The 27844-nt window shown below is 48.9% G+C and overlaps 1 protein-coding gene and 1 long non-coding RNA gene across 3 annotated transcripts in view; one reads left to right on the forward strand and one right to left on the reverse strand.

The window, feature by feature from the left end:
- CFAP57 (cilia and flagella associated protein 57) overlaps nucleotides 1-27844 on the reverse strand; it is a 57383-nt gene that overhangs the window by 12516 nt on the left and 17023 nt on the right. Inside the window, exons 9-20 of one of the 2 annotated variants that reach the window (XM_054720811.1) lie at nucleotides 25884-26096; nucleotides 23813-23986; nucleotides 20670-20831; nucleotides 16795-16950; nucleotides 15523-15616; nucleotides 14728-14918; nucleotides 11998-12171; nucleotides 10856-11014; nucleotides 8396-8539; nucleotides 5028-5111; nucleotides 3386-3520; nucleotides 3166-3309 (exon numbers count right to left, since the gene is read on the reverse strand). In XM_054720811.1, the coding sequence (XP_054576786.1) occupies nucleotides 3166-3309; nucleotides 3386-3520; nucleotides 5028-5111; nucleotides 8396-8539; nucleotides 10856-11014; nucleotides 11998-12171; nucleotides 14728-14918; nucleotides 15523-15616; nucleotides 16795-16950; nucleotides 20670-20831; nucleotides 23813-23986; nucleotides 25884-26096 (1830 nt within the window). Of the gene's footprint in view, nucleotides 1-3165; nucleotides 3310-3385; nucleotides 3521-5027; nucleotides 5145-8395; nucleotides 8540-10855; nucleotides 11015-11997; nucleotides 12172-14727; nucleotides 14919-15522; nucleotides 15617-16794; nucleotides 16951-20669; nucleotides 20832-23812; nucleotides 23987-25883; nucleotides 26097-27844 lie in introns of both variants that reach the window. The other variant, XM_008151264.3, reaches the window with a different exon arrangement.
- LOC129150216 (uncharacterized) lies at nucleotides 5707-8967 on the forward strand. The gene is made up of 3 exons (XR_008556940.1): nucleotides 5707-5746; nucleotides 8522-8545; nucleotides 8932-8967. It is a non-coding gene; the product is annotated as an uncharacterized LOC129150216 (long non-coding RNA).

Here is a 27844-nt window from a genome sequence, read left to right on the forward strand (position 1 = left end):
ATTTCTCTGCTCCTCTTTCAACCTTCTCACATGTCATCTGACATTTCTATTAATCATTTCTACTCTGAAATGTCTTTTGACATTTTCCCCTTCCAAGTCCTTCTCGTCTTCCTTGAACATGGGTTTTCCTGCCACCCGCCTTTCCACCTGCCAACGGACTTAACCCCTTTGTAATACCCCTGCCCACTTAAGAAACCTCAGATGTCACCTGCTTATAAGATAAGCTCTATGCTTCTTGGTGTGGCATGGAAAGCCCTTTCAAAGGAACCCTAAACTACATACTGTTCCAGTGGGTCCTTTCTCCCTGCCCCCACACTGTGCAATAAAGTAAGGTCTGTGGACTCCTGAGTTCCAACCACCCCACGGGCCTCTCTCTTCTCTGCCTGTCCTCGGGCAGTGCCCTCTGCCTGAAAAGCCCTTCCCCATTTGCTCCCAGTCCACTCTCTACTCATCCTTCATGGCCCGCTCAAATGCCACGTCCCCTAACTGAAGCCCACCTCCGTGGTGAGCTCACAGCACTGGATACACGGTGTGGAGCAGTGCTTACTGTATCTTGCTCACGTTTCCTGGCATAGAGTTCCCTACGATGAGCTCCCTGAGGGTAGGCACACTATCACACTCATCTTGGAATCCTCCATGGACGGCCAGAACTTGCCATGTAAGAAGCCCTCAAAGCATGTATACTGAAAGAGCAAAGTATGTGTCCTAGATATTTGTATTCCATAGCAACTCCTATTTTCATATCTGCAAGTGTGCTGGAGAATGAGTAGGGAGGCCCCGTGCTCCCGTCTGAACATGCAAATGAGACAGTGACCTCATTTTCTGTTTTCTAATGAGTTTCTCTCAGATGCCATGTCCGCCCTGGCCTTCTTGCCCTTTATTTGACTGAAGTGTCAGGGCCTTGGAACCTGCAGACACAGCTCCTTACCAAGGCGCCAGGCATCCAGGCCACCAGCTGGGGGCTCTGGGGTCAGTTGAGTGGCCCCCTCTCCTGTCCTCTCAGCCCACAGGTACCCCTGGTCCGTGTGGTGGCCTTCCAGGCTCTCCCTCAGGATTTCCTTGGTTTGTAAATAGATCTCTTGCTCGGGGGACAGGAAGGAAAGAGCATTTCTGAGCACCTGTTCTGGACCTGGCCAGTGCCGAAAGCATCCTATTAGATCTCTCGTTCAAACCTCGCATTACCTTGCTGAAGTTGGTGTTTTCTTCCCCATTTTATAGATCGGGAAGGCATTCCTGAAGACGTGAAGGAATTTACTCATGGCGTCCCCACAAGAGTGGCTGAGGCAGGACAAGCGGGGTCTGCCCAGCGCCAGTGCCTGCCCGACTCCTTGCCTGACCCTCTCCTTCAACTCAAGATTAAAGAAAGGAACAATTTTTAAAACCTAGACCAATGGTTTTGAAAGTTTTCCTTTAAAAAAAAAAAATCTTCCAAACAAAAGTTTACAGAGCCTGCTGTAATAAGCAAGGAGGCCTCCCCGGTTGAGGGTGGGGACCCTGCCTCCCGGTTCCCCTCTTGCTCCCTGCAGTTGCCTGGGGCACTTCTGTGGGCTCCGGGGCACGAGGGTTTACAATGCTGCTCAAGAGAACACTCTTCCAGGGATTTCCGTCTGCCCGTCACCGGGGAGTGGCAGGGTTGGGCAGGAGCCCTGCCTGATCTCCTCTGCTCCTTCTACTCCGACTTGCACCCTGCCCAGCAGGAGTGGGCACACAGCCTCTGGGGCAGTGAGGAGCAAAAGAGGACATTATGCCCACCCCGAGCAGCCTCAGGTGATGCTTGATCCTGGCTAGCCTGCAGTCTTCACTTTCTTTCCTGTTCCTTCTTCTCCTCGGACTGACACTTATTTCGGGCGTCTGCTTGGCATGGAGACAGGCAGCTCACCCCTAGCCCCCTCCCCCACCCACCCAGGCCTGTGCGCTGAGAGCTCAGCAATGTCCCCTGCTGACACCTGCTCCTGCAGTCCCACTGCCCCACTGCCCCACTGCCCAGCACGTTGCACTCCCTGGTGGGCTCTTCACGCGTGGGGGCACTTGAGACCCTTAGCCACGGCTCTGTGTGTCAGCTGCTCGTGCCTAAGGGTCCCACCAATGATCCACTCCTGTCTCTGGGCCTCTGACTGCTTTCAGGGCCCTGCCGTGGGGCAGTGGTTATTGATGGTGTGGGCTGCTTTCAAACCGGGGCTGTTGGTAAGATGGCGCGAGACCTACCATGCCTGGGCCTGGCCTGAACTGCAGTGCCCTCTGCCCAGTAGTGTGTGGGCTGGCCAAGCTGGGCACTGGTTTGTTTCCATCCAACTGCAGCCCATCCCCATTCCAGTATTTTAATTATGGCATTAAAGACATATAAGCATTAAAAGGTATGTGCCTTATATACGGGATTCTGATTAATTCATATTAATTGCCTCAGACGATACTGATACCCAAACAGAAATCTGGCAGGAGAAGGCCTGGCAATCCTGATAACGCGCTTACGTGGAGGCGGCAGTAATGGGGTCAGGCTCTCTGCACAGACTATGGAGGATCCGGGAGGTGGGTGTGGAGAGCTCATTAAATCAGAGTGAGGCCAACTCTTGGGGTGGGTGTGGTTAGCTCTGCACCCAAGAGATAAGGGTAGGGACCTGAGGCACCAGAAAAGTCAGGCGAGGTGGGTGGAGACAGGCGTGTTCAGAGGAGAGGACTTGGCCAGCAGGGACCATGTGATACCAGCAGCAGAATAAAAAGCAGCAGAACAAAGTAGGTGACATAAGAGTTGGAAACAGAGGAAAGGAAAAGGAGAGTGTGACTCAGGAGAGCTAAAATCACGGGGATGAAGGTCCAGAGGGGACGGGGCAACAGGAGGAGTGAGGCAGAACACAGGAGTGCTTCAGATAAAGATGGAGCAGAAAAAAGAAACGGATGAAGTTGGGGGGATGCTTGGGCATTGGGGGGCAGGCCTGGGCATAGAGACGCCTAGGAAACCTCCTTGGCAGGCTCTGGGCCATGTCACAGCCAGGACAAGCTCTGGGAGGTCAGAGGAGAGGAGTCAAAGATAACGTTTTAGGGAAAGCTAGTGGGTCCCCCGGACCCTTGGGGAGCCCTGAGTGTTGGGTGGTCTCGAGGGGCCCTTGACAGGCTCTCTCATCGGGGACGCTCAGCCTCTGAGGGAGCTGACCCGGAGCGTGCAGGTACCTGCATGATGCGGACGTAATCGCTGCGGTGCAGCTCGCTCTCCTTGACCACCTTCTTCTTGAGAGTGGCCAGGTTTCGCTCCAGGTGCTCCCGCTGGCGACTGTACTCCAGCTGCAGGTCTGTGTTCAGCCCTGCGATCTCCACCTGATGGGGCACAGGGGCCTCTGAGCGAGGGGAGACCGGGAGAGAAGGGGAGGGCGGGGAGGGAGGCAGAGCTCACCATGTCTGCCCGCTGCACGTACTTCTCAAAGAGACCTCGGACCTTCTCCTTCAGGGCCCGGGCCTCCTGGATGTATGCCACGCAGTTGTGAAGGTCCGTCTTAAACCGTTTAACCAGCGCCTCCAAGTCCCGCTCCTGCAATCAGAGGCGCTTACTTCTGGCGCTGAAGGGATGGACTCTCCTGGGGCGGGGGCTGCAGGCTAATGGCTGCAGAAAGGGACAGGAGGCACCACATCTGGGACCACACCGGGCACAGAGGTGGGCACACAGCCCAGAGGTGGAGGCACTAAACCTCCGTGCACCTGGCCTGAACAGCGTCAGCTTTAAGAGGCCGACACAGACTGATTCTTTTATTGGCTCTGGGTTCCCATGGGCTTTAAAAGATGAGAGGAAGCCCAGTAGTCACCCTTATTCCTTTCTGAGCCGAACTGGAATATCGATTCTCTCCTGCAGGTCCCTGGGCCAGGGCTTCCGGACCCCCTTATTACAAAAGCTCGCCCAGGGTTTATCCTTCCTGAGGGCTGCTGTGAGTGGGTAGGGGAAAATCTGACAAAATTGGGCTAGACGCGCCCCCTCCCCCGCCCCCCGCTTCCATCATGCTTTCTCTGATACCCATCTTCCCCTATCTCTGACATAGTGAGTCCCTCCTTTCTCCTGGCTTCCATAGCCCTTTATTCACATTCCACAATTTTCCACTGTGCATTTTAACTTTTATGCACATGCCACAAATCACCTGTCAACCTTTTCAGTTTGGGAAGGGCAGGATCTGTGTCTGTTCATGTTTGTAGCTCTGTAGCAGCTTCTAGCATTACCTAGTACAGAGCCAATACTTATTGTGGGGAATGGAAAAATCCAGTCTGATCCAAGCAGCACTGCAGGGTGCCCTGTGCCAGTGGGTGAAAGTGCAGCCAAGTCCTGGCCCAGGGCCAGAAGACCTGGCTCCCAGTATTGGCTCTCGGCTCTGTATGAACTATGGGTGCCAGGTGAAGTTTCTTAACTTCCTAATCCAGTGGTCGGCAAACTCATTAGTCAACAGAGCCAAGTATCAACAGTACAACGACTAAAATTTCTTTTGAGAGCCAAATTTTTTAAACTTAAACTTCTTCTGACACCACTTCTTCAAAATAGACTCGCCCAGGCCGTGGTATTTTGTAAAAGAGCCACACTCAAGGGGCCAAAGAGCCACATGTGGCTCGCGAGCCTCAGTTTGCCTACCACTGTCCTAATCCTTCTGGCACTGCTTTCCTTATTTCTTACAAATAGGGACTAGAATAGGTGATCTCTGAGGTCCTCCAGCCGCAGCATCGATTTGATAGTCAAGGCCTTTAAGCACTGACTACAAATGACTCTGAGCATGCTCCTTCCCAGGACAAACAAGCCAACGCTGAGGGCATTCACACGAAACTGGTCTCCCACCCTCGGGTCACTTTACCCAAAGTCATTGTATAGTCTCAGGAGGGTTCAGTCATGTGAATTTGCATGGGCCTGCAATCTGGCAGGGCTGTGAGCAAGGAGGATGCAAGTTAAAATGGGAATGTGTCTTAGCAGTGGTCTGGCTCTGCCTCTTAGAAGCCAGCTGCCCACGGCAGGCAGGTGCCAGATCCTGAATCCAAGAACCGCCAGACGCTGAAAATCCTCACACCTTCTGTCTCTCTCTGCGCATCTCCTGATCAGTGGCTCGTAATTTCTGCCACAGTTCTGTGATGTTCAGCTCCAGCTGCGTGTTCTGCTTAAAGAAACGCTCCAGTTCAGATTCCATCTGTAGAGAACAAGGAACAGAGTCAAGAATAAGAAAGTGAGAGAATGAAAATTAGGTTTGAACCGAAGTCTTTCTGTGGGAATGTCTCCCCTGATAACCAGGACATGTCTTTTCTAGCTCCCACCTGTCCTCTGGAGTAAAACTTTTCTTCTTGCCCTACCAGGTTTGGCTCAGTGGATTGAGCCTCGGCCTGCGGACTAAAGGGTCCCGGGTTCGATTCTTGTCAAGGGCACATGCCCAGGTTGTGGGCTCAATCCCCAGTAGGGTGTGCAGGAGGCAGCCAATCAATGACTCTCTCTCATTGATGTTTCTATCTCCTTCTCCCTTCCTCTCTAAAATCAATAAAAATATTTAAAACAAACAAACAAAAAACCTTTCTTCTTACTCCTTGTCTCCTCTAAAGCCCCCACCCCCTTGGCTGACATGTTAACCCAGGTCACGTGTTCTATAGCTGGGCCATGAATTTTCCCCTCTTAGTTGCCTGGTTACCTTCTTCGCTTACATTCCTTATAAACTGATAACTCTCAAGTTCTGGAACCTCAACTCCACCCGGAGCAGGGTCCTACAGGGAAGCACCTTCCTTGCCTACCTCGTGACGTTGTGTGAGTGAATCTTGACCCTCTGGGGCCACAACTCATCAGAATCGATTCTAAAGCAGAAAGTTTGGAGGGACCAGCATGTAGGCATCCCCAGCCAAAGGCATAAGACAGGAAAGAGGAAGCTGAGGAGGAACCTCCGCCTCACCGCTCTGTTGAAAAGGTCTTAAAAAGTACAACTGAAGAGCCGAAACCGGTTTGGCTCAGTGGATAGAGCGTCGGCCTGTGGACTCAAAGGTCCCGGGTTCGGTTCCGGTCAAGGGCATGTGCCTTGGTTGCGGGCACATCCCCAGTGGGGGGTGTGCAGGAGGCAGCTGATCGATGTTTCTCTCTCATCAATGTTTCTAACTGTCTATCCCTCTCTCTTCCTCTCTGTAAAAAATCAATAAAATATATTAAAAAAAAAAAGTACAACTGAAGAGAGTGTCCCATCTTCAAAAGAAAAAGCAGAACCCACAGGAACTTCTGCAAGATTTATTAGTTGCTGCAGTTGTAGTGACCAAAGATGTGACTCACACCTGGAGCTTCTGATTAGAGTGAAACCAGCAGTAGCTGAGCTCTCATCTGATTTAATTCCTCCCAAAAGGGAGAAGTGAAGTTCATTTTCACACGAAATCTGGTGGACCCTAGTGTTCCTGTTAATAGAGAGGTTCACTGTTTAGGGGGCTGGGACATTCACTGGTTTTGTTCATGGATGGATGGAGTAGCCCCTCGAGTCTATTTCCGGCCCTCTGCTCAGATTTCAAGGCTCCTGGCCACCTTCTGGGCATCAGGAGGTCCTCATGAGCCACACTCACGTTGTGAACACAAAAGGTCAGGTTTTAGAAGAACTTTATCCTCATTATTGAGAGCACTTTGTATAGACAGAGAAGCCCAAATGTGTCTCTGACACTGCCCCTCCCCCCCCCCCCTCGCCCCGAGGTAATCCTCGAGGTCAAAGGACCTCGAGGAAGGAGTCAGGCCAGCTATCAGCCTTGGCAGCAACTGGTACCAGGGTGGGGTAGGAGGGCCTCTGTTTGATCACTCCCCAGGTTCGGGCACATCCCCTGCCAAGAATCAATGCCATGGTTGGCGCAGTTACTGAAGGGAAGTGAGTAAGCTCTCAGGTATGTTGGGGTGGGAAGTAACCAACTAAGTCTTAAATCCAGTTGACAAATATGGCAATGAGGAGGGAGAAACGGGCAGTGATCTCCAGGGGCCTGCAGCACATTGATTCCAGGCAGGGGGACCTCTGCTCTCTCTTTCATATTCTCTGGCTACCATTTTTGGGCCCTGAAGTCACTCAAGAATGGCAGGAGGCCCAGAGGAGGCAGCTCTCTGGTCAGCTGGGGACATCCTTCCTTATCCCAGAGGCCAGGGAGAAAGTCATTGCCAAAAGGACATATGTTCTCTGGACTGCCCTAGCCCTGGACTGATCCCATGCCTGGCTTCTTTCCTAGAGAAAGGGCTTTGCCTTCTCCACCATAACTCTTGTGCATCCAATTCTAGTTGGGTCACCAATGCTCTCTGACACCCTTTTACTTGTTATTCTTGCTCAGCACAATTAGAGAAAATGGAGGGGGAGGAGGAGGTCATTTTGCATAGGGTGGTCAGGAAAGGGCTCCTTGAAGAGGTGGCCTATAAGCTGAGACCTTGAAAGACGAAAAGAAGCCAGTCATGTGAAGACCTGGAACCTCTGAAACAGCATTGCAAAGGTCCCGAGATGGGAAAAGCTTGGCTTACCCTAAGAACTGTCAGAAAGCCTCTGGGCTGGAGAAAGGGAGGGAGCCTGGAGATGAGGCTGGAGAGGCAGGTAGAGGCCTCCTGGGCCTCAGTAGGGAGCTCGGAGTTTATTCTAGATGGGATGGGACACCATTGTGGTTCGCTGTGGCCTCTATGTGGGAGTAGACTGGAGGCTGGAGTCAAGTCCAGACCAGAGATGACGGAGGCTTGGACCAGTGTGATGGCAGCAGAAAGGAAGAAGGATTGGATTTGAGAGAGCTTTTGGAGATTGATCAGATAGGCATTGGTGATGGTTGGATATAGGGGTTAAGGGAAGGGCCAAGAAGACTTCTACACTTCTACCTTAAGCCCCTGGGAGGATCGTGGGACACTTGTACCTCACTGGACTCTCAGAAGCCCTCTTCCAGTTGCTCTTGTTTCTAATCTCCTAGCTACGTTCATCCTGTTTGCTTTCCAAACAAACTTAATTATGCCACTCCCCTGCACAAGAGCCTTTGATGACTTCCCATTCCTATCAGATGAAGTCCAAACATGGCTTTACATAGGGCCTGAACCAACATTTCCAGTCTGAGAAAAAAATGTTGGAGGGGTGTACTTTCCAGTGCTCAAGGCTGGTGGCTGAGTACACATCGCCCCCTGGTGGCTTAAGGCCCCAAAGCCGCGGTTTCCCTTAGAGGGCCCAGAGCACGCACCTTGAGGTGCTGGTAGGGCCAAAGTCCACCCCCAGGACTGGCGAAAGCCAAATCCCAATGCACTTCGCTCTTGCACAATTGAACACCTGGTTGGGCCTTCTCTGTGGCATCCTCTGCACACACGTGGGAGCAAGGGGGGACTGTGAGGAGAGTTTTCTTTCTGTCCCTCCAGGCCAGCCAGGAATAGTCGGACAGGTGGCTATGGTTTGGGGAGGGCAGGGTGTGGCAGATGCCTTCTCACCTCCTGAATCTGTTCCTTCATCACCTTGATCTCATTCTCTCGAGGTTCTATTTGCTTCTTTAGCTCCTTTATTTTGTAGTCGAGCACAAACTTGAATTTCTCTAGTTCTTGATTTTTCTTTTTCAGGTCATAAATTCGCTTCTCCTACAGGTGAGATGAGAGAAAAGCGAGGTGTCAAGAGGCCCGGGATATGGGATCCTGTTAGGCAAAGAACATCCATCCTGTGCCCCCCTGATTGAGGAGGCCACGGACAGCTCTCCTCGCTGGGGATACAAAGGCTGTGGCTCTGACTCCTTGGCTTCTGTGCCAGGACTGCGTGCATTCACTCACTCACTCACTCACTCAAGTACAGGCTGTGGCCGACGGTTTCCCAAAGCTGGCCTCGACAGCACTTCTCGTCCCACATGTTCTTGTACAATATGACCTTATGCTCCTCCATTAGGAGGTAGGATCTGATTCCTCCCCTTGCATCTGGCTGGACTTGCTCGCTTGTAACCCACAGCATGTAGATCACATGATGCTGTGTGGCTTCCCAGGCTAGGTCAGAAAAGGCCAAGCAGCTGCCACCGGTTCTCTGGGGGAGGCCATGTGCTAGGTAAGCAGCCCCACTGCACTGAGACCTCCAGGCTGGGGAACACATTAGGTGCTTTGGTGGGTGGTCTTGGCTGATCCCAGCCTCCCAGCTGTCCCTGCTAAGGGCTGGGCATGAGGATGAAGAAGCCACCTTATATGCTGATCTTCCCACCCCCAGTTGCTTGCGTCCCCCTGACTGAAGCCCTGCGAGGCCCCAGACACTGAGGACAGACAAGCCATCGTGTCTAGTTCCAGACCCACCGAACCTGTGAGCATAATAAAAGAGTTGTTGGCTTTTACCACCAAGTTTTGGGGTAATTTGTTGCAAGGCAACAGTCACCAAAGTGTATGTCTATTTATCCATCAAACATTTACCAAACGAAGACATTTTATTAAGGTCTGAGATACTAAATAAAAATATGACACAGACCCTGCCCTTAAGGAGAAAACACTAGCTGGGGAAGCAGGTGTGTCCACCAATGTACCCTGCGCGGTGACAGGCGTTGCCGAAGAAGGCGTGGAAGGTGCGTGTGTATTGAGGGTGCTGAAAATAAGGCGGTGGTTCATGGGGAACGTGAAGAATGAGGCTGGAGGGAAGCAGGGGACGGAGGCAAGGGTCTTGCGTGTTAGATAAAAGGTTCAGAATTTATCCAGGAGGCCAGGAGTTGGCAAACTACGGGCCTCAGATCAATTCTGACCTGTTGCCTGTTTGCACAGTTTTATTGGAACATGGCCAAGCCCATGCATTTATGGGTTGTTTCTGGCTGATTTGGATGGCAGAATTGAGTAGCTGTGACAGAGACTATACTGTCTGCAAAGAGTACACTATTTACTACCTGGCCCTTTACAGGAAAAAGTTTGCTGGCCCCTGCCATAGGCCATGGGGAGCTAGGGAAGAATCTTAAGAGGGAGAGTGACATAATTACAGAGTGTGGTGGCAGGGAGGTGGGAAGAAAGGCCTTTAGACTGGTCAGGAGGCTGATGTAATTTTCTAGGTCAGAAGGTATTAACCTCTTTCTTGTCAACCCCTCACCCTCTTTGAGAATCTGGAGAGAGCTTTAAACCCTCCTCTAGAAAATGCCCAGATAAATACATAAACACTCACATGTAGAAATTACATGCAGGAACTGTCATTTCATCCCATCAGATGCCCTGAGGGGCCCCATTTCACAGGTGAGAAAACAAAGGCTTAGAGAACTTGCCTAGGATCCCTTGGCTGATAACAGAAGAGCCTGTGTTGGAACCTAGCTAACTAGGCTAACGCCCATGTGTTCTCAAACATTTGACAGTAATGGTAGAGCCTGGACTTGCTCAGGAGGATGATGATATAAAATCAGGAGGATATTGACGTGGTATGTTTTACAAAATATAATGGGTCTGTCTTCTAAGTGTTTTGTGAGAAAGGGTATCCTAAAATGTGATACAAGTCTTCTGGGGTGCCCAGGAATTATGGGGCCAACACCAGGGAGTTCCTCTCTGACCAGGGGCTCCAAGTGGGCAATGGGGCAATGAGCTGCCCCCAGTCCATGGGGATGGCCCCCCCTAGGATACCTGGCGCAGTGGAGAGCAGGGGCCTTGCAGTCAGCTGACTCAGGTTCTTATCCCAAGTCTGTCACCTACAGAATGTATGGTCTTGGGCAAGATACTTAACCACTTGGAACTCAGTTTCCTGAGCTTTACAACTGGGTTGCTCCTGGCCCCTGGGGTTGCTGGGAGAATTCAATGTGATGTGTTTACAGCAATCAGCCCAGTGCTAAGCACACAGTAGGTACTTTACTGACTGCTTATCCCTCATCAAGTTAAATAAATATGTTCTCCTGGACTTTGTCCTCATTGACAGGGTTCATCTAGGCTGCAGTTGAGGGCGGACAGGAGATGAGCCTTCACCTTATCTTGAATCGTCTCATCTCTTTCCTGGATCTCCCGCTTAAGGCCCAGGATGTCCTTCTCCAGGGACTTAATGACTCCTTGCAGCTTCATTTGCTCTCCCTTCAGGCTCTCGATGTCATTGGCTCGCTCCTCAATCTCCTTCTGCAGGCTGCTGAACTAAAGATACAAATGGCAACAACAAAGACAACAAGGGCTTTGAACTGTCTCCATTCCTCCCAAGTGTCTGTGAATGTAAAGAGCTCCCCATCAGAATTTGGGACAGTCAGGAATGTCCGAGGCCAAATGGAGGATGTAGTGTTCTGTCTGATAAGATCCAGTTCCATCCCTTTATGCGAGGATGGACTGTCTTCATGGGGAGGCTCTGGAGACCAGCTCCCCGAGTGGGCCCAGAGTTTTCCATGACCACACCGGCCTTGAAAGGTTGGAATCCCTGCCTCATCGGGGTCACAAAGATGGAGCCTTAACTGGTGAGTCTTCTTAGCCATGTCCAAGAGGGAAGACATGATTGTCCCCCGGACTGAGTAGTAGTAGCGTGATTTCTAATAGGAAGGAACGCAGGCTTGCTTACTTGTCTTCTCTATTACTACACATTTTGGGAAAACTGTGGCAATTCTATGAGGATCTATAAACTGAGTCCCTCCTCACCACAACCATCAGTGGCTATAAACACATTGGCCAAGCCCTGTAAACTAAGCATCCTACACCCCCAAGCCTTCTCCCACCCATGGAGTCTAAACTGGAGCCACCCAGGACTCCCTGCACCAAGAGCCTGAGGACACCTCCATGTGAATGCCAGCCCTCTCACCTCCAGAAGACCTCATTTCCATTCCTATGGGGGGGGGGGCGGTTAGCTCTGATGACTAAATCCTACTGGCCAATAGATGAACGCCCAGAGCGCGCCCATCAGTGCCACCGTGAACCTCACTATCCCTGGGAAGAGAAGGGGAAGCCCCGATGGTTTCCCCTTAGGAGGACGCGGTAAGGAGAGCCGAGAGAACCCTGACGCCAGGCCACGCTCCTTTTCTAACCCACTTGCTGGAGGGGAGGCCCTTCAGGCAGGCTCCACCCGCCGCTGCCCCTCGCTTTCCCTGCAGTACTGCCCTTGCCCCCGCCAGGCCTCTGAGGGAACAGCCTAATACCTTCTTCCTCATGATGCCTGTTTCTCCTTTGAGCCGAAGGTTTGACTCCTTTTCATCCCGAAGCTTTTTCTCATACTTGGTTTTGATATCTTGGATTTCTCGGTCTTCATCTTCTTCAATCTGTTTCTTGGTCTCTTCAAACTCCCGAAGCTGCTGCCTGACATCTTCCTGTGCCTGGCTCAGAGAGAGGGAGAGTGTGTGCTCGGGGAGAAGGGGCGCAGGACACCTTGTGATAAGACAGCCTGGGGCGAGATGAGCACAGGGGCCCCGCGTGGGGAATGGGAGACTGAGGTTATTATAGAAATGGAAACGGAGGCCATGGGTCCCTTGACGCTTCCACATTCTTCCTGTCTGTCCTTCTACCTTCCCTTCTTTTCCTACCAGATTAGACCTCAGGCCCCATCACTTCAACCACTGTCTTACCAACACCCCCAAACCCTCTTCTACCTCTAGCCTTCAAATGGACACCCAGGCCTCCTCTATCTTTCCTTCACTGAACTTGGGACACTTGTGAAATTATTTAATTGTCTCTCCCATTAGATATAAGTTCCTCGCGGGTAGAAACCCTGTTAATCATGCCCACCATTGAACTCCCAGTGTACAACACATACCAACACATAGTAGGTTTGCAGAAAATACCTGAATGAATGAGTGAAACTTTAATTCTGACCTCCAGATTCTAATCCAGTCAACCCTGATCTTTCACCTCCCACATGGTTCTTGAATCCATCCACTTCCTTTATGCCTCCACCACTGCCCAAGCTACTTGCCTGGATTGCTGTCTTGGCCTCCTAACCAGTCTCCCATCTCCAGTCATGCCTCCCTCCCGTCTGTTCCCACTCTCTACTCACAGGGAGCTTTCTAACTCACAAACCTGATCATGCTACCTCCAACTTGAAAGCCTTCCATGGCTCACCTTGTCCTCAGAATAGAGTCCAGACTCTTGAGGTGGGTCTACAAGACTGTGCATGAGTTATAGCACCAGCTCACCTCTCAGCCTCAGCTGACACTCTGCCCCAAGCTCTTGCCAGAGTAACCTAACTTCAGTTCCCCCAAACATGCATGTTCCTCAGCTGCTGGGCTTGGCACACGCTGTCCCTCTGTTTTCAGCCCTCCTCCCGCAACTCTCTCCTAGCTCTTGACTCAGCCATCATTTCTTGCCACTCCGTCATCACTTGGTTATATTGGAATTGCCTGTTTGACAGAGTCCTTCACTGGAATGGAAGCTCCTCAATGGCAGGACCACATCTCTCTGCTCACCACTGTGAACAGCCAGCACAGCATCGGGTCCATAATTGGTGTTGAATGAGTAAAAGCCCAGAAAGCTCAGATGCTGGGAAAACGAGCTCTGCCTGGTGGAGTTCGGCAAGTGACTAGGGCATGACTCCTCGTTGCTCACTGCCATCAAGGGGTGGAAATTTCCAATTATATCAGCATTGACTGCTTTCCTCCCAGGCCGATCCTGGCACTCACTCTCCCAGGCTGCATGTGCCATCCCTGACTGTGTGTTTCCAGGGTTGAGAGAGAAAAGATGATCTGAAAACTGGGCTCAATAGCCTCTTAAGGCAGGCTTCTCTTTGCCCATCGCACGTTACCACACCCCTGCCAGACAGAAGCCTGGCAAGGCCAGCTCTGCCTGAAGCCTTAAGTGGCCCACAAACTCCTGCTCTTTTTCTGGTAGATGTTGCTAAGGCATAAAAGCAGCCCAGCCAGGTTAGTTAAGATGATGTGCCAGGTGGAGGCTCCTAGGAAAGTTCTGAGTTGAGATCTTATTGACTCAGAAGAAGAAATGCATTGTGATCAGTGTGGGAGGTGCTAGGAGGAAGGCCAGCCTCTCTTCCCTCTGGGTGGATTCAATATCCCTAGAGGCAGAGCTCTGACTCATTCTCTTCAAAAACTACTCCATACCTCAAGACTCTCCTGCCCCTCACTCTCAGCACCACCTGCCACCATTTCATGCCAAAAGGAGGCCATCTGGCCTCTCTCAATTTTCTCTTCATCTTGGGAAACTAGGTATTTTGGCAACCCACAGTGCCTGAGCATCTACCCCATTGCTCTGCCTGGGTGCCCTTTACCCCTGCATTTCCCAGGCTCCTGGTCATGCTAACTTACATTCCCCCTGGATCACGTGAGCTCCTGCAATCCTTCCCTGACCTCCCAGGCCAACGTGGTCGGTGCCCTTCATCTGCGTGCACACCTTTATGAGTGGCCATGAATGTGACCGCCTCTCTCGCCTACCTAGAACCAGGCCTCATGTTTTATTTTTCTTGGTCATCCAGCACTCAGGCTGGTAAACCAACAAGACACTCTTTGTCTTTGCCAAGCCAGCAAAGGAATGACTTCATTTTGTAAGACACAGAAGTTATTAAGGGGCTTCAGACAGCCACCTTCCCCATCATTCCGGGCCCTTGTTCCTCTCCAGGTTCTATAAGCTTCTTCTAGAAAGGTGTCCCCAATTCTTAAGGCTTGAGGGTACAGCTGAGATAGAAATAGGCATGCACTTAGTCTGTCCAAGGAATTTTAGTCTCAAAACCAGAGCACCCCCTGGCTCAGTGAGTCCCCTGGTCTACAGACAAACAAATGCATGAAACAGAGGTCGAAGGGCACACACGCTGAAAGGAAGTTGGGGGAGGAGGTCAGGTAAGGCTTCCCACAGCTCTTGGGTTGTTCAGAGGCCGGGCCTGCAGGCCATGCTGTGGGAGGGAGGCACAGCTTGGCTTCTGTGAGTACCTCTTCCAGAAGGCCGGTTTTCTCCTGTAGTTTGGCCTCATAAAACTCGGTCAACTCCTCCAGGGCCTGGCTCTTGGTCTCATCGTTATCCCGAAGCTGTTTTTCATACTCCTCTTGCATCCTTTGGGACTTGAGCTGCAATTCCTGGTACTTCTCATACTCCAGAAGCAACTTTTGGTTGTTGCAACATTCTGAAGAGAAGCAAGGAAGGTGTTTAAGGTGAGACAGTGGCACCAACCTCAGGGACACCTAGGAGCCTTGGGTGCTTTCCACCCGCTTCCAGCACCAGCTAGAACATCTGCCTCCAACGCCAAGATCCAGAGCCTGCCTGTCTTCCTCTCCTGCCCACAATTCCATCATCTCATCAGGCAGCCAAACCCCCTCCCCTTTGCTGCCTAGGTAGCAAGGTTTTGAGGAAAGTGCAGATGGGATGCTTGGGGGTTCAGGGCTAAGAAGAAACGTCTATCTATTTTGAGTGTTCAAAATAGATAGTAGTATCCTCATTTTACAAAGGAGTAACTGAGGCCTGGTGAGGTTAGGTGACTCCACAGAGCTCCCGGCAAGCACATGGTGAGTCTGGGACAGTAGATCAGGCTCCAAACCTGCACTTTTCTGTATCTCCTACTGGCCTGTGTTTAAGGAGTAAAATACACAGGAGTAAAAACCACGGTGAGTTCCAGGGGATAAAGGCAGCCTGTTTATAGACAAAGCCTCACCATCCAGGACTTCTGCCAGGTCTGGGGACTCTCAGACATCTGCTACCTTCTGCCCACGTGGCCTCCACTGTGGACTCACCCAGGTCCTGCAGTTCCCGGGTTTGTTTGTCCAGGAGGTCATCCATGCGTTCACGATGAAATATATCCTGCTTTTCTTTTTCTGTTCTTAAAACCTAAAACACAGGGTCAAATGTTCTCGTTTCTACACATCTGCTGAAAGCACTGCTGAGGTGAGAACACATTTTACAAGTGACGTCCACCTTCACCCACAAACATTTCCCAAGCTCGTGTTTTGTTCCAAGCACTGCTCTCTGAGCGGCGACCAAGCTACCCCTTTTTATTTACATTACATTCTGCTCTGAAAGTTCTATACTTTCACTATTTACATGCTTCTACTAAGTGGGTCTTAATGAGTTCAGTTTTGGACATGCAGCAAATGCATTTTGGGGTGAAAAAGGTAAGGGTTCAGTGGGATTCTCTGTTGTCAGCACATTTTTAAACAAAATCCTTGGATATGTTAATGTGTCAGCGTTTAAGGAAGTGTTTCCTTTCACAGAGCAGGAAGCTCCTCACAGGCAGGGGAGGTGCCATCTCCAGCTCCTAAGTTTGTGCTTAGCTCATGGAGGGCACCCAATCAGTGTGCTGACCAAGTGAATGAAATAGTAAAATCAACAGCCAGGTTTGTGGGTTGTGTGTGTGTGTGTGTGTGTGTGTGTGTTTGCCAAACTGTGTGACCCACAGAGATAACTTAAAATAACAAATATCCCTTGAGCTAAAAATAGGGAGTTTTGGATGAAGGGCCAGGCAGATTAGTGCAGAACAAAGAAATGATTCTGAGAGAGTCCTGGACCAAAGCTAACCAGAGGAAGACCATTTAGACTAATTTTATTTAACCTACTGACAATCTGGAGATCAGTACTCTGCTAGTTTTTTTCTTTCTATACTTACTTTTTCTTGTGACCTTTTTATTTTATTTTAAAATAAGTTTCTCTTGATCATAAAGGTAATATATTCTCATTGAGGAGAATTTGGAAATTATATAATAGTATAAAGATCATTTAAATTACTCATAATTCCAATTTCCAGAGATAATCACACTGTTAACTATTTTCTGAAAAAATTGTTCCATGTGTATTTCTTTAATTTAATACTATTCACTAGAGAGTTTTATATTTTGTTTTTCACTTAGCACTTTGTCATAATCATTTCTGATGTTATCAGCTATGCTTTCAAATCACACATTGTCATGGATCTTATTGCATGAGCATATACCAGTTCCACCTTGAGTACATGGAAGTGAAAAGAAGATTTCTTGATATTTGTGGTTGCTGGTTTGGTCTCTTGAACAGACCTGGTTTTTCGTTTTCAAGGACTCCATTTCCTGGATGAACTTGTCGGTTAGCTCCTTAATCTTCTCAGAATAGTTCATATCCTTTAGTCGCAATTGATATTCATTCTCCATTTTTAATTCTTCCACACGAGTCTTCAGCTCCAACATGACCTGAGCCTTTGGGAGAAGGACACAGGATCAAGAACACTGACAGTGAGAGTGACTTGGACTATTTACACCTGTGGCCCTGAGCTCTCTGAGACCGGCACCTCTGTTTAGCCTCCAATTCATGTGTCTCAACTAGAACTTGTCATCATCCTCCACAAGACACACAGACTAAAGACTAGGAGACATATGAGCTTCTTCCTCTACCCTCACAACATACATTCAGTGAGCCCTGCTGTGTGCCAGGCATTTATGCTAATAACCATCTCCTGCAAACATGAATACATGGCACCTGCTCAGTGAGGTCTATGTGGACCACACCATTTAATCCTGCTACTCTCCCCTTCTCATTCCCAGCACTCATGACCACCCTTCCCCCCAACTCTGCCCTACTTTTAATTATTTCCTTACACCTTGGCACTTTCTAATATATACTTTATCATTTTGTTTATTGTCTTTGTCTTCGTCCCCCACTAGAATTTAAGTTCCAAGAAGTCTGAGATATTTGTTGGCCTTGTACGCTGATATATTCCAAGTACCTAGAACAGTGCCCTACACCTAGCAGGCATCCGAAAACATTTGTTGAGCCATGATTCCTGCCCCCATGGAACTTACAGTCAGAGAATACACACAGCATTATGAATTGTGATAAGTGCCCGAAGCTGGGCGGTTCCGAGGACTGTTCATTTGTCCCTCTCAGGGTCTGTTATGCTTTGCCTGGCTTCACTGTTATTATTTTAATGTAGGTCCTAAGTCTTTCCAACTTCCTGGTTCCTATGTCTAATGTCTTCTTCCTCCAATCCACAGTATTCACCATTGCCACAGTTTTATAAAAATACTGTACTACACACCCCCTCATTTAAAAAAGAGTTAATGTTGATGACAGAGGAGGCGAGAACACAGGTGTGTGCACCCCCATTCATCTCTTTTGGTCTGTTTCCCCTACTTCCTGGCCAGTGGACTAGTGTGAATCTGGCACACAGGAAGTGCTGAGATAAGAGATGAACACAAGTTGCATGTGCAAAGTCAGGAAGGTAAGAGCGAGGATGCCTGGTCAGGGCACTGCATGCGATTTGGTAAGGTAGGAGGCCGAGGGTGAGAGAGGAGGCTGAGACCGGGTCAGACCATCAAGGTCCCTGTAAGCCGTGCTAAGAAATTTTGATTTTACCTACAGGGCCTCCGAAGGCCCTTGTCTAACCTGATTAAGCTGACTTTGGCCGTAGAAAGACCTCTCTGATGGCAGCGTGCAGCACGGGCTAGATCAGAGGACTGAAGGCAGGGGTACTGCACAGGTCTGTGGGGATGGCAGAGGCTTGATTAGAGGTGGGGTAGGGGGAGCAGAGAGCAATGGAAAGATTCGAGAGAGATTTTAGGGAACGTGGGGCCTGACTGGGTGTGGGTGAAGGTGTGAAGAGAAGGTGAGAGGACTGGGGATGAAGACTGTTTCTCTGGCTAGACTGTTTCTGTGGGTGCATTTGGCCTGTCTTGCTTCACTGCTTTATCCTCAGAGCCTGGCACAGGACCACAACATCGTCAGCACTAAATAAATATTTATCAAGTGAATAAATGACCCGGGATCTGCCTTAATCTAGTGAACTACATTTATTGTGGGGGTGATTGGGTGTTTGACATGAAGTACTTGCTCATCGTCCTTCCTCAGTCCCTTCTCTATGCTGCTGCAGAGTAGTCTCTCCAAGACATAAATCTATCAAGTCCATCCGTGGGTCCTTAGGAACAATGTCCAAAGTCTAAACCATGGTATAAAAGGCCCCTCACAATCTCTCTGCAGCATCTGCATCCCTCCCTCCCGCACTCCCTCTCTTCTCCAGTGCCACCCCCCTACCTGCACCCCGCCGTGCCCAGCCAGGAGAATCTTACCCAGAGCAACCCTCTGTCATCTCTCTGCACATACTTATTCCTCCGTGTTAAGATCCTTCCCCATTTGTTCTGGAAGGCTCCATCCAAGGCTCACTTCCTCTGGTACCACCTGGCCTGGGTCAGGGTCTCCTCCCTGGTGCCCCCACAGCATTGTACCTTCATAACGCCCATTACACCCTTAATTCCCTTTTTAAATTTCACCTATACTTCCTCCCTGGCTATAAGCTAAAGGGCCCTCTATGCCCTTCATTTCTGTGATCCTAGACCTTAATACAGTGTCTGGTACACAGCAGACTCCTCTGTAAATACCAGCTGCATGAATGAATAAATGAATGGCTGAATGAGTGGGTAAATCATGGCCCGAGAGAGAGAGTGACATAGACTGTCATAGAATATAAAGAAAGCAAGCAACCTGGCAAGTCTGGGAATGTGACTTTTAAAGGTCAGGAGGAGGATGAGCCAGGGAGGAGCAGTCAGAGAGGCTCACAAGGAATAATAAGAACGTGGTCTCGGGGACGAAGGGAGTTTCGGGATGAGCGGTGCATACACCAGTCATTTCCCAGCTGGGGGAGGGGGCAGGCGGCAGCCCAGACTCCTCAGACTTTCGGTGCAGGCTGGTGTCTCCTATTTAGTCTCTTCCCCTCCCCTCTGGGAGGAAGAGAGAAGAAAACAGAGAAGGAAGAGGAAACCTATTTGCCTGCCTGCAGGAGGTCAGACTCCAACTCTCAAAGGCTCTCCCCCTCCTTCCCTCCCACTGTGCCTTTCCTGCAGAAAGTTCCAGGGAGCTCTAGGAGGGACCCCCAGAAAATGCGAGGGTCCCATCATCCTGCTTTGGGGCCATTTCGGCATTGCTGGTCTGATGGTTTTACTTGTCTCCACCCCTCATTTGACTGTGAGTTTCCTGACCACAGGGTCATGCCTGTTTCACACAGGCATCCCCAGCACCTAGTAAACAGTAGGTATTCGGTAAATGCACTTTGGATTCTGGGTGAACAGCACCGAGAGCATAGTTTCCCCACCTGCCGCACGCCTCTTGAGTTTATCATCCATTCAGCTCCTCCTTAGGGAGTGAGGCACAGCTATGCACTCGAAGCCCTCAAAACACGTCTGGATGGAGTTTTTACATGAACAGGAGGGAAGGCCCTTTGGGATAAAGAGAATGGACTCTAGACTAAATCTGGATCAGAACTCTGGTCCTGCAAACTATTAGCTCAGTGACTTTAGACACATCACTCAACCTCTCTGAAACCATTTCTTGAAACATGGGAGAATAACAGTAGTATCTTCTTCATAGATACTAGTGAGTTTTAAATGAGAAAATGCTTATAATTAGCACAGTGCCTGGTGTGTGGCAAACCTGAAAAAATGTTGGTTATTACTTCTATGATTTTATTAAGAGGAATGGGTTTCAGGAATGTTTTATAAATGCCTCCTTTTTCTTTTCTTTTTTTTAAAGAAGGCTTCATATATTAGCAGTTACTACGTTTCACAGATACAACTGGGATATTCAGTGTGTCCGTTCAGTTTTATCAGTATTTATTGATTGTCTTACAGGGCTAGAAACTGTTGGTCATACAAGAGAATTGTATGTCATGGTTCCCACCTTCAAAGAGTAGGAAGAGAAAAGCCAGGGCACCGCATAAGATGACCATGTGGCGGAATGACAGGCAGGTGCGGTGGGAACAGACCAAGGGCCAGTGAGGAGGGCAGCATGGCCATGTGGGCAGAGAATGTGCAGCAAGCTTTGGGCACAGGTGCAGCCAGGCTGTAGAGGGCCTGGAATGCCTGCCCAGGAGTTTGGACGCAATCTGCAAGGAATTTCCACATCTCTCTTCATCAGATCCAATTCTTACCTTCTCCTCCATGTCTGTTTTAGTAACGAGCACCTCTTCGGCGAAGCCCACCTCCCTCTCTCGCTTGATTCCCCGACCATCCTTATCAAAGACCTTCCAGGTGAACAGGCAGCCATCCTCAGAGACCGTCAGCAGGAATTGGTCATCGAAGGTGAGCAACATCTGAGAAAAAGACCATGAAGAGGAGGCTCTCTGAGGCCCGGGATGACAGGACTGGCTATTGTGCAAGGCCTCCCCTCATGTAATCCCAGGCACAGTTCATGGGGAGGAAGATGCAATGCTGGGTAAGAATGACACAAGCCCTCACGGGTTCCTGGTAATTAATAAAAGAAGCAAGACTGTAGATTTAGAATTTTAAGAGTCAGTTATTATCTAGACTGTACAAAGAACTCTCAAAACTCAATAGTAAAAAGCCCAAACAATCCAACTAGAAAGTGGACAAAAGATATGGAGACATTTCACAGAAGAGAATGTACGGATGGCAAATAAGGACACAAAAAGGTGTTCAACAGTATTAGCCATTAGGGAACTGCAAGTGAAGACCATGATGAGATATCACCACACATCCATTAGAACAGCTAACCTACAAATAGTGACAACACCAAATGCTGGCAATGATGTGGAGAAACTGACTCTCATGCACTGCTGGTGGGAATGGAAAACAGCTGACAGGCTCTTAAAAAATTAAACATATATTTACAATATGATCCAGCAATGGTACTCCTGGGCATTTATCCCAGAGAAATGAAAACTTAGGTCCACACAAAAGCTTGTACATAATTGTTCAGACAACTTTATTTGTAGTAGCTCAAAGCTGGGAGAAATAAAAATGTCCTACAATAGATGATGGTCGGGAAAACTATGGCAAAGCCTTACCGTGGAACGCCACTCGGCAGGGAGAAGGAATAAACTATCGAGACATGAAATACCTTAGAGGGATCTTAAGGACATTAGGCTGAGAAGGAAAAGCCACTCTCAGAAGGTCACATACATGTGATTCCATTTATGTAACATTCCCAAGATGACAAATGTTAGAAATGGAAAACAAATGAGTGGCTGTCAAGGATTAGGGCTGGGGGTGGGAGGGGGCTGGGGTGACTATAAAAGGGCAGCATGAGGGAGCTCTTTGTGATGGTGGCATAGTTCTGTATCTTGATTGCAGTGCTGGGTACATAGATCTATGCCTGAGATAAAACGGCAGAGACTTACATACACATCTTGTCCCAATGTCAAGTTTCTGGTTTGGTATTGTACTATAGTCAGTTTAGATGTAACTACTAGGGGAAACTGGGTGAAGGGAACACAGGACCTCTATGCTATCTTTAAAATTTCCTGTGAATCTATTATTATCCTATATAATAATAGAGGAATATGCAAATTGTCTGGGATGCCATAACATCACGACCGCTCAGCAGGCAGCATGCACAGCAGGTATGCGTGGGCGGGGCCTTGCAGCATTGGGGATGGGGGCGGGGCTGCGGGGGGAGGGTGGTTAGGCAGGCACATATAGAGGGAGGCCTCCGCCGCGGGCCTGGCCCGGAGGCAGGGTGGCAGCGGAGGCCTCTGTTTCCGAGCACCGGCACTGGGAGTTAGGCAGGCGCACACAGAGGGAGGCCTCCACTGCGGGCCCGCCCCCGGTCTCCCCTGGCTCTGGCCTACTTCTTTGGGGCAATCCATCGAGGAGCCCCAGATGGGTGGGTGGGACCTACCTCTTTGGGGCAATGGATCGAGGGGCTCCCACACTGTGACAGGGCATAGGCCAGGCTGGGGGATTCTTCCCCCCCACCCCCCCACTGCCGAGTGCACGAATTTTGTGCACCAGGCCACTAGTTTCAAAATAAAACACAAAAAACAAAAAACAAAAGAGCCAAGTATGAAAATATCTTCCTACAATCAGTAGCATGTGTCAAAAACCTTAAAGATGGCCATGCTCTTGCCCTCAGGAATTCTAGGGAATTAGCCTCAGGAAATAATCAGAGATGCCCTTGGAAATCTGTAGACTAGGACACTCATTAGCATTTATAAGGTAACTTAAATACCCAGTTATATGAGAAGAATTAAATAAGTTATGGTTCATCACATAAAAGAATATTTGTGTAGCTACTAAAATCATGCTTTTGAGGACAATTCAAATACTGAATATGGCAAAGTGCTTATAATAGCATTAAGTTTTTTAAAAAGGCTACAAAGGAGTGTATATATAGTATAAACTCAATTTTTGTAAAACACACTCACTATATACATAAAAGAGTAGACGTTTCAAATGCACCCAATTATTAATGATGATATTATTATGAGGATTTTTATTTCTAAAATAAACATGCATTGCTTTTATAATCAGAAAACTGAACATCTTATCCATAAAACTTTGTAGATCTGAAGGGAAGGTGGGAGGGACTATGTCATAGGAATTTGCTTTGGAACAAGAACCGGCTCAATACAGGAATGTTCCAGTTTATAATGAAAAATCCTTTCCTAGTAAGGATAGTGCCTAGGGCAAGCCAATAGAATTTGGGACCTAATAAAAAGCCTCAGGTGTTGGTGTTGTTCAATCTGGAGTAAGAGGGGGTTGGGGGAGGAGCTATACATTCTCCCAGTGCCTGTTCTTCAGAACTCCATGTAAATAGAAACACTGCTATTTTAGAAGGGAGAATGAAGGGACAATTTACAAATGTGTGCTCATGTTGTTACCCCAGGAAGGTCTCAGGATGGGGGAGGGCTCATCTCCTGGGCTATGACTCCTTTTAGTCCAGGGCACTTCTGTGGAGGAGATGGAGAGCTGTGATCAGCCAACACTCAGAGCTGGGAGGAATGCCCTGGCCGGGGAGAGCAGGTCTGGGTGAGGCACCTCCAGCATCTCTCAAATGGCCCTTTATTATCCATAATATTGCGGTGAACAATCTGTGCATAAATCTTTAGGCGCACCCAATTATTTCCTAGGATAAATTTCTGTGATTAGGTTAAACAAAGAATATTAATAGCCGATAAATGTCTATTGAATGGATGGCTAAATGAATAAGTAAGAAGACAGAAAAGACACTGCGGGGTTGATGGGGTGAAGAAGGTATGTGGGGACAGGATCAAATGGATCTACTGACAGCTGGTTCTGGGACTGGGCCCCTGAAGAGAGGGGACTCTCTCACCTTGGTGATAGGACCACCGTGGGCCTGGTAGTCATTGAACTCTTTGGGCAAAGGCAGAGGGTACTTCATTGCACGTATGGTTCCCACTGAGGTACCCACAAATATCATGCGCCCCGAGTGAGAGACAACAATGGCTGTGTAGACGACATCAAATGCTGGTATCTCCCGAAGGACCTAGAGAAAAGACAGCTCTGTTCAGTGTGAGGGGTGAGCCATGTCCCCAGGTTCCCAAGTCATTCGCTTCCTCTCCTCTAATAGCAATGTTAGAGCAAGTTCTATATTTAAAAATATGTCTCTGCCCGGCCAGTATGGCGCAGTGGCTGAGTCTTGACTCATGAACCAGGAGGTCAAGGTTCGATTCCAGGTCAGGGCACATACCCTGGTTGTGGGCTCAATCCCCAGTAGGGGGCATGCAGGAGGCAGCCGATCAATGATTCTCATCATTGATGTTTCTGTTTCTCTCTCCTTCTCCCTCCCTCTCTCTGAAACCAATAAAAACTTATTTTTTTTTTTTAAATGTGTCGCCCTGGTCAGTTTGGCTCAGTGCATAGAGCATCGGCCTGCGGACCAAATGGTCCCAGGTTTGATTCCCGTCAAGGGCATGTACCCGGGTTGCAGGTTCCTCCCTGGCCAGGGTCCTGGTAAGGACACGTGCAGGAGGCAACCAATTGATGTGTTTCTCTCACATTGCTGTTTCTCTCTGTCTTTCCTTCTCTTTTCCACTCTCTCTAAAAATCAATGGAAAAATATCAAGTGAGGATTTAAATAAAAGGGTCTCCTATTTCTGACAGCATCTGCAATAGTGCTCAGCACATAAAAGGCACAAACTAAATATTTCTTGGCTGCTTGATTGATAATAAACAGTCCCACAGGTTAGGAATAACACTAATAAAGGGAAACTTCCAAACAGCACCTACTAGGTGCCAAGCATCGTTCTATGGCTTTTATATGTTGTAACTCATTAAATCCTCACAAAACCCCTTTGATGGAGTAACTGTTACCCCTGAAATAGAGTCACAGAAATGGTAGGTTATTTGCCTCAACTCACCCACCTAGAAAGTGGCATAGGGCTCCAGAGTATTTGCCCTTGGCTGCTCTATTACCATGCACCTCAAATACAGAACAGGATGTGGATCATAAATGCATTCAGCAAGCATTCATTCATGTCCATTACATAAACAAAGCCATACTATCAAGGAACTCATTCCTGCACATATTAAATCACCCCCACACCCACCCACCCACCCATGTGCCTACCCACCAGACAAGTGATCGAATGTTTGCGTTGGGCCATGCAGTGGATGCTGGCTGGTAGGCATATCAAGAAGGGAGAACCATGGCTCTGCCCTACCAGAGCTTTGTTCTGGTGCCGCACTGTGAAAACCACCACAGAACCAGGACTAAGCTACCGGGGCACGGTGGTGAGGCACCCTGCGCCAAGCTGTTTCGATCATGGGGAAACCTGCCTCAGGTCAGTTCGCTGCCGCGGTGTATCTGTCCTTCCCCAGATATCAGGACCCGGAGAGTGACGAGCACCAAAGGAAAGCGAGAGAAATCAATGAAGACCAGCTGCTGCTGGGCTCCTGGAGAAGGACACAGCCACATGAGTAGGAGGCGTCCTTGCTGGGCTCTTCTCTCCTCCCTCAACTACTGGGAGCTTTTGCCACCATTTCAGAGTTGGGGGGTCTCAAATGAATACGGTGGCAAGCCTAGGTGACAGCAATAACTACAGCTTTGCTTTTACCCCAGGAAAGTAAGTGCAGATCTAGAGTAAGGGGGCAGGTTCGAAATGCTGCAGAGCTCCATGCCTGGAGGGTGGAGAGAAGGTCTAGATAGCAAGCAAAATCCAAGTGAAAAAGGGCCCCACAATTTAGCCCAGTCAGGTAGGGCGCTGGGCAGAAAACTCCAGAAGTAACAAGAACTGAGATGACCGAAAAGGAATGGGAGCCAGGTGTGACTCCATGAAGAAGAGACCCTGTTCTCACAACCCTCCTCCTGCTGTAACCGTAGGGGCTGCCCCCTGCAGGTCAGTGCAGCAGCTCAGAGGCGGGGCAGGGGCAGGCAGACTCACGGAAGAATCGGCGATCTCCTTGAGGGTATGGTCAGATCCAACAGCAAAGATAATTTTGCTATCAGGGGAGACGGTTACACAGTTGTAGCTGCAGGACTTGAGCACACATTCCGTCTCTCTCTTTCCTGTGGACAGATTCCATTCATATACAGCACCGTCTGTGCCACAAGAAATCAGTTTGCTGTCATCTGCATTCCACGCAATGGAACGAATCTGCAGGGGATGAAGACATGCCCAGTGAAGGGTACACACACACGTGCGCGGCCCTCACATGGAAGAGGCGGATGAACTCTTCACGTGTTCCATAGACTGAGGCAGAAGGTCCTTTCCTGGTACGCACCCTCCAGTAAGCACAAAACAGAATATTAATACTCTGTTTGCCAAGATGCTTGCAAAATATGGTAGATGAAATACTCCCATGTCCTTTTTACCTTAGAATGGCAAGACTAAATTGTAATGGTTCCTATAATGCTACAACTATTCAATTATGACTGTTTAATAAAACACTTTTTTTGGGGGGAAATAATTTTATATTCACAGGAAGTTACAAAAATAGTAGAAAGAGAAGGACCTCTGAAATAGCAGAGTAAGTCTCTTAGCTGACCTCTCCCCACCCCCCCCCAAAAAAAATAAGTTAACTGTTAAAAATAATGCAAGCAATTATTTAAAGTCTCTGGAAATTGTCCTAAGGGCATATAGCAAATGTAAAAACATTCATTCAAGTAAATCTACTCAGCCTCAGTAAGAACAGAATCTGTGGCATTTGAGCCATGACCTGCTCCTTTACCTTCCTCTGCTCCAAGAATTCTATTCTTGTGCACTCTGGGCAGGTGTGGCCAAAAGATGGGGCTCCCTCTCCCTCCAGCTCTCAGTCTTTGGCTACGGTGTCACCCTGGGAAGAGCAGACTGCTAGTGTTTCTTATCCCTACTCAGAAGCTCTATTCTAGGCAGGCATGGCCAAGAGGACTGGTCTCCCTTCCCCCAGCCAGTCCCGACTGTTGGTGGAAGCTCTACTCCAAGTGTAGGAGGCCAAGAATATAGAGCGACTGAGGATGTTGGTTCCCAATCATGAGGGGAGAGCTGAAAAGACCAGGAGCTGCCATCCCTTCCCCTCTGCAAGTGCCACTCAGACTGAAGGTGTCACTCCTGAAAAAGCAGAGCAGGGATTCTTCCCAGGGGATGGTCAGGCCATAAAACAAGAGCTCTCTAGCTCTGCTTGAGGGGACTGCTTTATTTGGAGCAGAGCACAGTGTGCAGCGTCAGGTGAGCATCTCCACAGTCGCTTAGAGACCAATCCCACTGCAAAGCAGCTCTCAGTAACGCTCGTGTTTATAGCACTTCCATGGCTACAGTCAGCGGTCAGTTTTCAGTCTTTGCAGGACCTCTCTCTGACATTCCATGCCAGCGACCGCTTTATCCTTTTGGAACTAGTTCCCTGGCCTCTTTGATACAAGTCCCTGATTCCAGGTTCTCTTTGTACCTTCATTTGAGTCTTTCTGTTCTTTTAACAATCCTTTAAATGCTGGACATCTGTCTCTTGCCCAAGATTCTTCTCAGATTCCACACAGGCCCCTGGTGATCTAATCTACTCCACCCTAATCCCCGGAATCTTAATTTTCAGCCTTGACTTCTTTCCTGACCTCAATACTTCCTGGACATGTCAAACATAATATGTCCAAATGGGACTTAATATCTTTTTTTTCTCACTGTCCCTACTACTAAAGCCATGGTTTAGTTTCTAACTCATCTTTCACCCTCACTTCCTAGCTTGTCTCCATCATTCAACTTTCCTCCTGTCTAAGTCAACCTCAATACCATCTGCAGAATTACCTTTCTGAACCCATTACATCCTTTCTTAAATCCTTTCAGTTGTTTCTCATCACCTACAGACCAATGTCCAATTCCTTGGCCTGGCATACAACACTATGATTCAGGCAATTTCTCCAGCTCTTTCTTCTATC

The sequence above is a fragment of the Eptesicus fuscus genome, chromosome 9 (assembly GCF_027574615.1).
Source record: "Eptesicus fuscus isolate TK198812 chromosome 9, DD_ASM_mEF_20220401, whole genome shotgun sequence".
In the NCBI taxonomy this organism is placed as follows: Eukaryota; Metazoa; Chordata; class Mammalia; order Chiroptera; family Vespertilionidae; genus Eptesicus; species Eptesicus fuscus.